Source organism: Ptychodera flava, chromosome 22 (assembly GCF_041260155.1).
Source record: "Ptychodera flava strain L36383 chromosome 22, AS_Pfla_20210202, whole genome shotgun sequence".
NCBI classification, from domain to species: domain Eukaryota; kingdom Metazoa; phylum Hemichordata; class Enteropneusta; family Ptychoderidae; genus Ptychodera; species Ptychodera flava.
The window spans coordinates 9,281,319-9,294,804 of record NC_091949.1 but is presented as its reverse complement, the minus strand read 5'-3'; the positions used below and the strand labels follow the sequence as shown (position 1 = coordinate 9,294,804).

At 36.9% G+C, this 13,486-nt stretch overlaps 1 protein-coding gene across 1 annotated transcript; it reads left to right on the top strand.

The window, feature by feature from the left end:
• Window positions 1-687: 687 nt before the first annotated feature.
• Window positions 688-10,704, top strand: LOC139122627 (UBX domain-containing protein 8-like). Its single transcript, XM_070688204.1, has 8 exons — window positions 688-810; window positions 3,625-3,762; window positions 5,274-5,350; window positions 5,985-6,104; window positions 6,832-6,975; window positions 7,259-7,300; window positions 7,536-7,610; window positions 9,234-10,704. The coding sequence occupies exons 1-8, from the start codon at window positions 732-734 to the stop codon at window positions 9,405-9,407; spliced, it is 849 nt and encodes a 282-aa protein (XP_070544305.1). The 5' UTR covers window positions 688-731; the 3' UTR covers window positions 9,408-10,704.
• The last annotated feature ends 2,782 nt before the right edge of the window (window positions 10,705-13,486 follow it).

Sequence of the window (13,486 nt, the reverse complement as noted above, 5' to 3'; positions counted from 1 at the left end):
TGGAATTTGATATACAGGTCACTTGGGGTGATCTGTTAGTTTTGTTCAAATAATGGTGAAATAAACTTAAGTTTATGCAAAATTGTATTTCTCTAGGCCTAAGGCAATTTTTGTTATCTTTGTTTAAAAAAATCTTTAAAAAGTAGACATGTTCTCAGGGATGATCTCATTTAGATATGTTCAAGTTATGATGAAATCTTAAATTGTGTATTTTTGCAGCTATTTTTTACAGTTTTTGCCAGGCCATCCTGAAATGAACTATAAAACTTTAAGATTTCCGCCTTTTTCATCAACACGTGTCACAAATAGTTATTCTCTACATAACTCAGGGGATCTATATCGGCTTTAAGTCGCTTGTTTTCTTTTTTGACCGTGTTTTTCTATGTTTTTATTTTTTTATTTGTTTTATTTAATTTTACTTGTTTTACTGTTATTCAGCCAGGGTTCCCTGTGTTATAGTCACTTTGCTGCAATGCGCTTTGCGCCGACGTTCCCCTTAGACGTGTGTATATTTACACGTGTTTGTTTTACGTGTAACAAACGAGTAGCCGCAGAGCGGAATTGAAGCTAGCAAGTGACTGTGGTGCAGTACACAGTACAACATTGGACATTCCGAATGCCTGTGCCGCCCTCGGCTGCGGCTGCAGTGTTTTCGTGGAGCCACGTCAGTGTTTACGTGATGTGGGTCGAAGTTCAAAGGTCACTTGCGCTGCTGTTGGTTTTCTGCGACAATGGCTGAAGTCAGAGCAGACTGGGCGATCTTCATCGCATTCTCAGCGGTGATCGGTTCTCTTGTCTTTTTCCAGTCAGGTATGACTTCATTAACTTAATGAATGACAACCCCTACGGTCCCTTTTTTTCATCGTTATATTCCAGTTTCATGCAGTTGACACTGACAGTGACAAGGTATTACTATCATGTCAATGGTTAAATTTGCCTTTACGTGAAACTTGGATTTCGACATTTGTGGATGGAGCTTTTTTTCCGCTGTCGTCACGTTTAGCATGATTAATTTGGTAGTAATTTGGCGTTTTCATAGCTCACGGGCGTGTGTTTGCGTCCTGGGTTTGCGTGTATGGTGCACGGTGCGGCGCTAAGTTACTAAGATTATACGCCCTGAGTTGCGCCCGGGCCCGCGCGCCGTGGGATTATCTATCTATTAATTGTTCTGGCGTGTGTGAGGGTCTGTGGAAGCGTAGCCGAACTGTTAGCCCTGCGTACCGTACTGTGGGAGGCCGTATAACGCCGGGAACACACAGCACGGTACGCAGGGCTACCGATCTATAAAACATCACAATATTTAACTTGCCCCACGACTCCAAGGGACCCCTGGGACACGACAACAGCACGATTTATATTCTCAGATGCCTAACTTCACATAAACAGGGCTGTATTCTATCTGAAAGGCACCGGTTTGATTTTCCTGTATGCATGCAATTAGCCTATCGATTATACTAAGTATTGTTTGAACTTGCAAATAATAGCATCATCAATCAAAAACATATATGTATCTAGAATTGAACAGAATATTTCTCCAAAATGCAGAAAAAAATGGTTAAATGGCAGTCAAGTCATTCAGTGCCGGCCATTACATTTTTAGAGATCAATAATTATCTGTGACCACCTAACTTATGTATTCTAATACTAGAATACATAAGTTAGGTGGTGCACAGATAATTATTGATTAGGTATACTTCAAAAGGTCAACAAGGTATCCAAGTTGTACAATAAAACAAATTTGTTCTCAGTGAGAAGGATAGTGGATGGTTGGCAGCACAAATCAGTGTTCTAGGAAATTACACTCCATAACCTTTTTAAAGGTATACAGTCACCTGTAATCTAAATGTGCCTATAGTCAAATGGGCGTTCATAGGTATTCAAATACTAAATGGCGTACGACAAGGTGATGTTTTATCACCTACGTTATTTTCTGTATACATCAATGATTTAGCAGTGAGTATCAATGACTTACGTTTAGGGATCCCAGTTAATGATTTCAAGGTGTCTATTCTTCTATACGCAGACGATATTGTCATTTTAGCCGAAAATGAAGATAATTTACAATCAATGTTGTCAGTTGTTCATAATTGGTGTTTAAAATGGCGTATGGTAGCTCATGATTCTAAATCACAGGTCGTTCATTTTAGACCAACTCATATTCAACGTAGTACTTTTCACTTTTGCCTCGGAAACAAAGTTCTTACATATACAGATAAATATAAGTACCTTGGGGTTATTTTTCATGAGCATTTGAATTTTGACTTTACTGCGTCTACACTTGCTGACTCTGCTGGAAGAGCCCTGGGTGCCATAATGTCTAAATTTTCCCTCCTTAAAGACATGGGGTTTGGTACATACTCGCATTTATTTAATGTAGGAGTTGTTCCCATTATGGATTATTGTAGTGGAGTATGGGGATTTAAGAAATTCAGGTGCTGCGATTCAGTCCAAAGTAGAGCGATTCGTTTCTACCTTGGGGTTAATCGCTTTGCTCCCATTCACGCCATTACTGGAGATACGGGATGGGCCTCTTCACGGGAGAGACGGAAGTTGAATATGATAAGAATGTGGAACAGGTTACTTGTGATGCCTGATAACAGGCTCACGAAGAAAGTGTTCATTTGGGATCTTAACATTAATAATAATAACTGGTCCTCAGAGGTTTATGATGTTTTCAATGAATTAGGGAGGGCTGACATATTTGATTCTGTCGAATATCATGTAATCTGTCAATGGTAAAGGACCTATTATATAGTCACACTAAATGGGAATGGGCTAGCTCTGTACAGAGCAAACCCAAGCTACGTACGTACGTAACTTTTAAAGAGACCTATGTCCTGAAGAGTACCTAAAGGTAAATCTGTGTCGGAGCCAGAGGTCTCTCATTGCTCAGTTGAGATCAGGTACGCTCCCCTTGCGTATTGAAACGGGTAGATTTCAAGACCTAGACGTAGAAGATAGAATTTGTGAATTTTGTGATTTGCGTACCCCAGAAACGGAAACGCATTTTCTGTTTTACTGTAAGGCATATGACCATCATCGTAGAATATTATATGACAAAATTATAGAAAAATTAGCAAACTTCAGTGACTTATCAGACCCTGAAAAGTTAAAATTTTTATTTACAAATTGTTGTAGACCGTTAGCACGCTTTGTTGAAGCAGCTTATACTGTCAGGAAAACTTTTTTGTATCACCAGTGCTAATTTATTGTACTTTACTGCTTTGAAGTGACCTGTAAGCCCGTGTGGGCTGGTTGCACGTATTGTATTTTTACAGTTTTGCATTTTGTATTTTGTCTCAGTTGCAGCGGAGAGCTGCGAGTGCAAATGTCACTATAATAAATATCCATACCATATTCAAAATGCCCATGTGAGGGTGCTGTTTTTAAAAATCGGCCATCCGCTTAAAATCTATGATTGGTTAGATTTTTACTTTCCATGGTATACTGGCAAAATTGGAACAGGTGACAGTATACCTTTAAGGGTCTTTTCCTTTTGTGTAACTGAAACAATATAACTCGTAACGTTTTACATGAGAATAACAATGGAACCCATCATCTCTTTCCTTGCTATCACATCTGAGACAAAATCTGTCATTCAAAGGTATCGTGCTTTACTTTCAGACGGCACCGGCTTGCTGCATATCTTAGTTTTTGCACTGCTGTGTCTTGGAGTGACAACTTTTGCAGTCCACATATTCAGCAGCTACCTCGGAAGCTTCTTCAAAAGTTCAAGAAAAGAGAAAGAGAAGAAAGAGTTCAGTGAGTATATATGTGTGAATTATGATTTTTGCAGTTCCAAGGAAAAATATCAAGGGCTGCTTACACTAAATAGAGACATACAATACCGGGTTTAGTCCTATATACTGCTGCAGATCACAGTCTCATGCAACAGTTTGCTGTTGTATACCCACCTAGTCCTGTCCCGAGACTGAATGACATGTCCCTGGTGAAGGTCACACATGGTCAACATGGACATAAGGTAAATCATTCACTTTTGTACAAACAGCAAATGACTTCGTAAAGTGCATGATAGGAATTTATACCAGCTCAATTTTCAATCCAGGTATTTTTCAAAGTTTTTCACACTGCACACCATATTAATGAATATTCATATTAAATGAGATGGTTCAGAAAGGTATATCAGTCACTCATGTTTTCCTAGTGGTGCATGCATTGCAATTTGCTCTAGAGCATTACAGACACCAGCCAACTGAGATTTACCTTAGTATCAGCATTCTGCATCCACTGTCTTTATTTCAATCACATTACAAACATCTAGAGTGATACAATACAAGCATGCTGAAGAGATGAAGTGCTCTTGGAATGGTCACCATTGGAATATAATCCAAGACACACTTAACACATGACAAATTTCCATTTAAAACCGTTTAAAACAAAATTTGCTCCCAGTTTTACTTTCATACTAAAATGAATTACATCTGCTCTGTCAATGCAACAAACAAATATTGTAAAATCTTCAGGAAAAAAATGGTGTGCCTCACGTTTGCCACAAAAACTACACCAGCGGCAGCTAGCAATGTTTTAATCTACTTTTCATGATATACCCGAATTTACTTCAATGCAAAGTTATCACAAATATGCATATAGCATAAATTATAGAAAAAAAGACAAAATATATATTTCCAACAAATGCATGTCCTTATGTCAGGAAACAGCAATATCTTGAGGACAAGATTATTGACCAAGCACTTGGATAAAGTGTAGAGAGTAATTTGTTAACATTGATTTCATGCTTTGCTTAAAAAAGTTTTTCAAAAATCAGCAAAAGTAAATTTAGCAGTTGTCAGCCCTAGTTTCTGAATTCTCCACTGAAAATTGAAACTAAATTGAAAATGTTTCATTTAAAAAAGTCTCAAGGTAGTATGCGCCTTGATAGCAAAATACTTAAACTTTTGCACAAACTTTCCTCAAGGAACATCTCAACCATTCTCTTTCGAAATTAAGAATGAAAACCGGGATATCACCATGCAAGGTTTGATACTAGAGAAACAAATTACAAAAATCTGCCAATATTTAAAGTTCGAAATGGCCACCATCCCTGTTTCAACTCTGTGAAGGAAATAAAATTTGTGCAAAACATAGACGATGAAAAGTTTTCTCACACTAAGAGCTTCAAAATGACCCCTCACAAGTGATAGATCACTTAGAACTGAAAAAGCTTTAAAGTCTGAGTACCTGACCCCGAGGCGCATTCTATCTTTATAAATTCACTGCTATTTCTTCATTCACTTATTCTTTCTTGTCAACAGAGGAATATGACAAGGGTGAATTGGACAAACACAGAGAGGAATCTAGGAAAAAATTACAAGAGAATCATTTTAAAAAGGTAAGATTTTTCTAGATTTTGTATGTGTCATTTTCTTTGCGCTGTAACGTTCAACCATATTACCATAATAATAAAACACAAGCTATATCGATAAGGTTCAAAGATAATAATTAATAGTGTGATTTGTAATTGTAAAAGATCGCATAAAATAGGGCCATACTTTTCATTGATGCAGTGTGATGCTTTTTGTGTGTTTTGTAAAAAGTAAGTGTGAAATATAGGTATCTTGCCATCATCAACAGTTTGATGGCCATCGATAAAATTCTCTGTCATATTGTTATGAACTACAACAATGCATTAACTGCAGGTACTTAGAGATTGCTTTCCAAGCACAAGCAGGCTTGCCACCATTGATTTCATATTCACACTCTATACTGCTTGAAATATGGCACAGCTTGGCAAGACTGAAGAGAGGACTGTACTCACACCAATTTTTTTTTACAAATCAGCATAAGTCTAGGGGGTCCAGTGGTTTCAAGAGGATACAGTAAAACTCCCTAGGAAAAATAAAATGTTTCCATTATTGACAATATGCCCAGCATTCCCTAAGCATTGCCAACAATTTTGTAATTGGTGCAAAGCTCTCAAATGAGAATATATGGTCTTACGTTGACATTTGGTTTCCGCTCTCAAGGCAGCAGAATATGACGAAAGGATTACTCAACCAAGGAGGCTGGCTAAAGAAAAGGAAAGGGAAGAGCAATTTTACAAATTCCTTGGACCAGCATGGAAAGGTGAAGGACATAAATTAGGGGTGAGTCAGTACAAAGTTGTATTTGAATGTGAACTGATCATTATCATGTAATCTCATTGCATCATACATGTATATGGCTGTGTGTAATGGACAAGAAGTTCTCATACAGTCCTATAGGATTGACTAACAAAACAGTACTTGAATATAATGTTTGCTCAGTTCAAAGGGACGTTACTCTTCTTTTTGTTTTATGTGCCACAAAATTCCTGTGTTATTATGATGTGCACTGATGAAGACAGATGAAAACTAAATCTTCAAGTGTGACTGGTTTTTGCTTGTTTAATGTGTAACTGAAAGTAATCTTGAATGAATGCACAATATTGTCAGTGCTTTTAAGTCTTCTCACAAATGACAACGGTATTTTCACAAGAAAGGTATGTATCAACTGAAATGCAGCCAAATGCAACTCTGTAGAGATGCTGCCAGTGTTGTGATGTTTGTGCAGTGCTACCTGTTAAGTAATGGAATTTCCACAAGTACTGATGCTGAAATGACTCCTGGAAAACCAGCGGATATACAAGGAGAGCTAATGCCTTCTGTAAGCCGACACATACCAAGCCAACACATGTTAGGTTTTATTTCAGACTGGATGACTTCACCTAACAGTCTAACCTTCATGTCTAGAATGCCAACCAAACATCACAACAAAGCTGTACAGTTGTGCTAGACTCTCATCAGTGTTGTCATGACAATCACATGTTTTGACATTTCATTCACTGCCATGCAGACAAACACAGATGAAAAAGATGTCAAGGTCACAAGGAGGTCAACAGGGTCAAGTAAGGACGCGGCTGCAGCTAGAGTTCTTCCAGAATCTGTCACCTCTGTAGCTCAACCACCAGTTGAAATAAAAGAAAAGAGAGAAAAAAAGGTACAGCTGATGATGTTATTGTCTTGCCATATCAATTTGTTGCTTTCTGTTGGTGTGGAGTTCATTGTTTTCATGCAAATCTTTGATGTTTGTGGCTTACAGAATCTACTTTTCATGCATTTTGTAATGTGGTGATTTACAACAAAACCTGTAACTCAGTCATCAACAATGCTTTTAAATGATGTATCACGGAAAGTTAAATTAATAATGTGTTTTGATTGTTCTGTTGATTCTTACTCCAATGATGAGAAAGTTTGTTTGTTTGTTCACATCTACTCTACAGAGAATAATTCTTCCAGAAGAACCTGCTGAAGGATCTCCCCAGGTAGGGATTTGCTAGTCAGATGGTCTTTTTTTCAGTGTTATTTTCCATTTACCATATATTTAAGGTAGAATGTGCTTCAGAGACCGACACAGACTCACAAACTTTCACAATACATGTTTACCACCGATTCGATTTTGAGCATTCACAGTCAAAATAGTAAACCCTAAATCACAAGAAAACCATTTAAAAAGGAGGAGAATATTATATGGCTAAGTTGACTTTTCTTCAATTTCAGAGTATAACCATAGCTTTAAAGTCACCACTTGGTAGAGTTCATAAGAGGAGATTCTTGTACACACATAAAATTCAAGTAAGTAATGGAATAATTTTGTTTTTCATGTTTCAGGACAACTAATTTTTTCACTTTGATAATCACTTAGTCATTCATCTGACCTATCAGCTCAACAGATGCTTTTTGAATTTTCTTTGTACATTCTGTGTATGCACCACCGCCAACATGTGTGGAAATCTTGAGATTTTTTTCTGATGCTACACTTGTATGACCGAAGTGACAATGGAAATTTACAGTGCTGTTTAACCTGTTCACCCCAATTCCCTGTTAACAGATCAACATTCATCATTGATAACAATGGGTTTGGGCCATACCATTGTGGTGAAAGGATTAAAGTACCAATAATACAATTTTCTTTTCTCATACTTCTAAGAATGTGTCCATCAATGTAATGCAGCCGATCACATGTGAATATTTGTGATCAAACTTAACCAGCACTGTAATTGTATACAACCATAATGATAGCAGTATGTGTGCATCTCCTTTTAGCATATAACTTGAAATCATTTTCACACAATAAATTAGTTAAGGGACCGTCTCAGATTGTCGCAGAAGTTCAAAAAGCGAATTCATTCGTTTAGGGGGGAGGGGGTTTGACCTCCATTCAATTAGTGAACTTCACTTTCGCACTTTTATTTTGTGATCACAAGTTTTCGTGTGTTTATTTTAAATTAAAGAAAACTGCACACTCGCGCCAACAAATTTGTAACCGTTTCCATCTCGTTTGTGCCCAAAACACAATTTACCGATAGTAACATTGTATCCTAAACCTTTCATTCATCAAATTAAACAAAGACAAAAGTATCATTTTTTTTAAATGTGCTATTTATAAGCGTCTCCAACCACCAGATGTCTCACTTGTTATGCACCTGGTCATAGTCATTTAATATGATTGAACATGCCTGGGCCCCCTTGCCAAAGTTTCTCGCTTATTTACCACCCCTACCAAGTACAAATTGCGTGTTCGCAGAGACAAAGAACAGATGCAAAAAGGAAAGTAAAATAAATGAAACTTTTATGCTGTAAAATGCCCTGTTAGTACTCAAATCTGATCAATTACTTTAATTGTAATGTGACATTGGGAATGCGTCTTTAGTAGCTATAGCAAATGCAACATTGCACTCTCAGGCAGACATGAACATTTCGCACTTTTGAAGTTTCGTTTAGGGGGAGGGGGAGGGGGTTTTGATCTAAACGAATTAATTTCGTTTCTTGAACTTCTGCGACAATCTGAGATTCTAAGGTAGAATGTGCCTTGGGGACAGATATTCGAACTCTCAAACTTTCCAGTTGTTTTCTTATCTACCACTTATGGAGGCTCATTTTGAAGCGCTTCGGAGAAAGAAATGATTTCACTCTTAGTTTTTTGACAATAAAAAAATTTTCCCCATAGAGTTAACACAGGGATGGTGGCCATTTGAATTTCAAATATCCGTAAATCTTGATTAATTTGTTTCTCTTGTACAAACTTTGCACGGTGACCCCTGATTCTTATTCTTGATTTTGAAAGAGAACAGTTGAAAGATTCTTTGAGGAAAGTTTGAGCAAAGGTGTAAGTCTTTCACTTTTGAGGCGCATACTGCCTTAAAAAGCCTGGACAAGATGAAGCTGTTATAGTGATGTTTTCCTGTGTGCTTACAGATTTTGGTAAATTACATGATCACACTTGGTTTCCACCCTAAGATCTACTGTATCTGTACAACATATCCAAGGAAGTGCATGACCAATGACCTGGAAAAGACCATGGAAGACATTGGTCTGACAACAGACATTGCATTAGTCATAGAAGAAAGAGAAGAGACAGATAAGGACTAGCTCTGTTTTCATCAATCATCTTTCATTGACGGACATTTTGACTCGTTTTTAGCTTTTCAGGGGAGTATTCTGCAAATATCACCATTTAGTTTGGCAAATCTACAGTATCTTGTGGAAAATGTTTTGCAAACTATGCAGAAAGGCAACTGTCCACACTTCTTTTTTGCAAAAATCAATATTTTAGCAGAGGATGGCATCTGCATTTGATGTAGAACATATCAAGTTCAACGTTTTTCCCTTGGTTTAAGAGTAGCCAAACATTCTCTTCAGTGTCTTCATCTCATGTTTCAGGGGAGATATTCATCATTTCCTGAGCAAAGTAAAGTGAGCAAACAACTTCTAATTCTGCAGTTCATTATCTTTTCATCAAAATTGATGGAATAGAAAATTATAATTATAACGTTTACAAGTTTCTACAAGTCCTGGGGTGTGTATCCCAAGTTAAGCCATCTAGCTATTTATAATCAAAACAATTTATCCATTGATTTGATTTGTTGTGTGCTATCTCTGCAGTGACTGATCACTCTCTGTATTAAAACTTACAGACGATTCTTTTATATCGCCATAGAAAGCACATGTATGACAGCCAACTAGCAGTATAATGATCTCAGATGTCCAAGGATATTGATAGAATGTTTACTTCTGTTTGCAGTAGATATCATATAACATCTCTTAGCTGTGACAGTGTAAGTTAAGGTCTATGACAGTATGAAAATGTGCCTGTTCTATTGCTTATCAGTCCTGTTAATTGATGTTCATTGGAAGAGACAAGAGTTAACGGATTGAACTGCATTTATAAGGTTGGGCTGTCCTTCAGCTTGTTGCAATAAAATATACAACCGACTTTGCTTTCCAACTTGTTTGCATATATTTGAGATCATCTTATAAAAATTACAAATCCAGAACAATTTGGCAAATATGATGCCCCCGAGAAAATAACCCATCCAAAAGACATGTACCAGTTTTGTCATTTATTTTTCTTCATAGACTTTCATAATTCATGTTTTGACATTATTTATTTTCTTATTCTTGACTGTGGTCAACCCTATTTCATGAGTTTGTGACTCCCTTTCTTCATTGGCTACATTGTACAGTCAGTCAATGTTTGTATCTTTTTGATTAGGAGAAACAAATTGGCACTCAAGTGCTGCGCTTGATTTCACAACACTCCGAGATGGTTCATCACCCTGACAACAGAGTTTTTGCAATCATAAATATCACATTAATAATTAATAATACCATATGTGACAGATTTCAAGCTAGGTTAGCCTCAATAAAATGTCGCTGATGCTGTTTATCATTCTTCCTGTTTTTGTATTTTTTTTAATCTGCTCTTTCCTTAATGTTTTGACAGAATGTCAGCATTGCCTAGCTGAGAATGTTAACCTGCAGGCATACATAACTTTAATGATAAAATATATGAAGCAACAAATGCTAAATGTTGCTCTCTGCACTGTTTGATACATTACAATGTATCAATGTACAGTATATATACATTGTTGATACATTGTATCTTCAAGTGAAATATGCAGGGATAAATAATTTCCATATTGAGATTATGCAAGTTTAGCCATTTCATCATCCAAATTTTCTCTCATGCATTTCTGTTGTTTTCCTCGGTAGCATAATAAATTAATATAATGAGCATGAAAGTCAGGAAGTAGCTGTTTTTTCTGACGTGATTAATAGTGCATGTACAAGCACAAACACATCATTAAGTCTGAGTAATTTCCTTCTTGATAAGTTGCCATCTGACCTATGACCTTGCATAAATATTTAAATTGTGATGCTCATCCAGCAATAAGGCCAGACATCATGCTCAGTCTTGCAAATGAAAGAATGTGTTTAAATGAAGGGATGTTCATCAAGTCTTCCCACGACTGTACACATGGTATTTGTGTTGTTCATCACATCTTCCCATGACGGTGTATATTCGATTGTACTCATGGGGATTTGTGTTTGAAGAAGCAAATTACAAACTAACATGATTAGGGTTAGACTGCCTGCCAGAACATTGTTCCATGCATAATAGATTAATACACAGGCACAATGGATATCGAGTTACATGGTGAACAAGTCGTAAGACAAATTATTAATGAGAACCATCGTAGTGACAGCCAATGATGATTTTTTTACCATATTAAAGGAATAATAGCGCTAACTTTTGATAACATTTTCATTACTTTTGTTGTCAAAAACCAGAACAATATACTCATTTATTGAAAATGTATTTGAATACGTCGTATTAGCCTTGCCGGTGCAATTCATTACATCAAATATGCAATACTTCTGAGGACAGATAAATTCTTGATTCAGTCGTCAATAATATTAGACGTTGCACACCTACACGATGCATTGACTAGTTTGGGAAGACAAGGCATTTCAACCAACCCGATGGAAATCAAATTTTGTTTTGGTCTTTTACACAATTGTGTCCTATAATTTTACATACACAATCCTTACATCTCTAGAAGTGAACCTGGACCATAAGGCCTCCATGGCAAGACTAACAAGTTTCATTCACTGCATTTGTACACAACTTATAGAGTGATTTGTGCAATTCATTCCAATAAGGAGCCGTCATTATTTAGGGCCTGGGGGTCACTCAAAAAATTGAAAACTTATAAAGGGTTGGTCAAAATGGGGGGAGGAAGAAGGGGGTAAAACACCTCTCAGGTTGCACCATTTCACACATCAATTTCTCAAAATTTTCGATGCGAGAGGAGGACACTCCTCTGGTGCTCTCCCCTTGAGGTATTCTAACAGTTTTACTTGTAAAATACTAATCAAAAGTACATCTCAGATTACACAGACTACATCATTCCATTACATACATCAACGTCTCAAGTTAATTCAGAGGATCTAGGGAAAAACTGAACTGTTGTGAATCAATCCTTCATTATCACAGAAACATATATTTTTGTTGACTTCAGTTCAATAACCACACCGTATTCGGGCTTGTCATTAGAAGCTGACAGCTTGACAAATGATAGAAACAGGTTATAGATTTTCCATTTCTGCGTATTCTTTGGTCTTCAGTCTCTGGAAAATTGAGAACTGTTTTTTACAAAATGTATTGTCATTGCTTGGTTGTTGAATATTGTGACTCAAACACTGATCATGCAAAAATGTAATAAAATTATCAGTGTTCAATGTCATTATCAAACAATTGAAACCCCTCTCAGATTGCACCTTTACACACATCAATTTCTCAAATACGAGAGGGCGACCCCTCTCGTGCTTTCCCCTGGGGTGTTCTAACAGTTTTACTCAATAAAAAAAAATTAAAAACGCCTCTCAGATTGCACCAGACTGCACCATTGCACACATCAATTTCTCAAAATTTTCCACGCAAGATACTACTCGGAGACAGCCCCCTTTGACATTTTCCCCTAAACCTCCCATGTGTTCTGCCCTCCCCCTCCCCCGTACTTTCAAATTCTGCCCAGTCAGATATCCTCGTGAAAACCGTCATGATACGCATGCAAGCTAAACAATACTACATGGTTATATACTGGTTATAGCATAAGCTTTTATATCTGTATTTTGTTGTCACTTTGAATTTCTTTTTGTTGGTTTCACCTTTTTCAACCATAATGAGATGAGCGATGATAATCTAGCAGGGTGCATCAGGATTTAAGCTCTTTATTATTGCTGTATTATTGTAAATTTTACAAATACATGTATCACGGTGGTATTGGTATTAACTTTTCTAAGTGGTGGGGGGTCAGTCAAATTTTCTCAAATTCATCAGAGTTTCAGGTCAAATTCCTCCGCCCCCTCCCCAAGGCCGTAAATAATGACGGCTCCTTTACTCTATTCAAATCTTGAGATTTCTTATTTCCACGTTGTAAGATACATATCCGTCCAGCTTTATGTTTGATTTTCTCAATTCCAGTGCCAAGGTTCACTTCTTCACAAATAATCCAAATATCCCCAACTTTTATGGCCTTGAAGGACGTATGTCGAATATTCCAAGAGATTCTTATCTGTGGAAAGATAACGTTACCATGCATAAACTTGTACAAAGGGATTTTTAAAATGCTGTTTTATTTACTTATAAGACCGTTTTAGTAAAG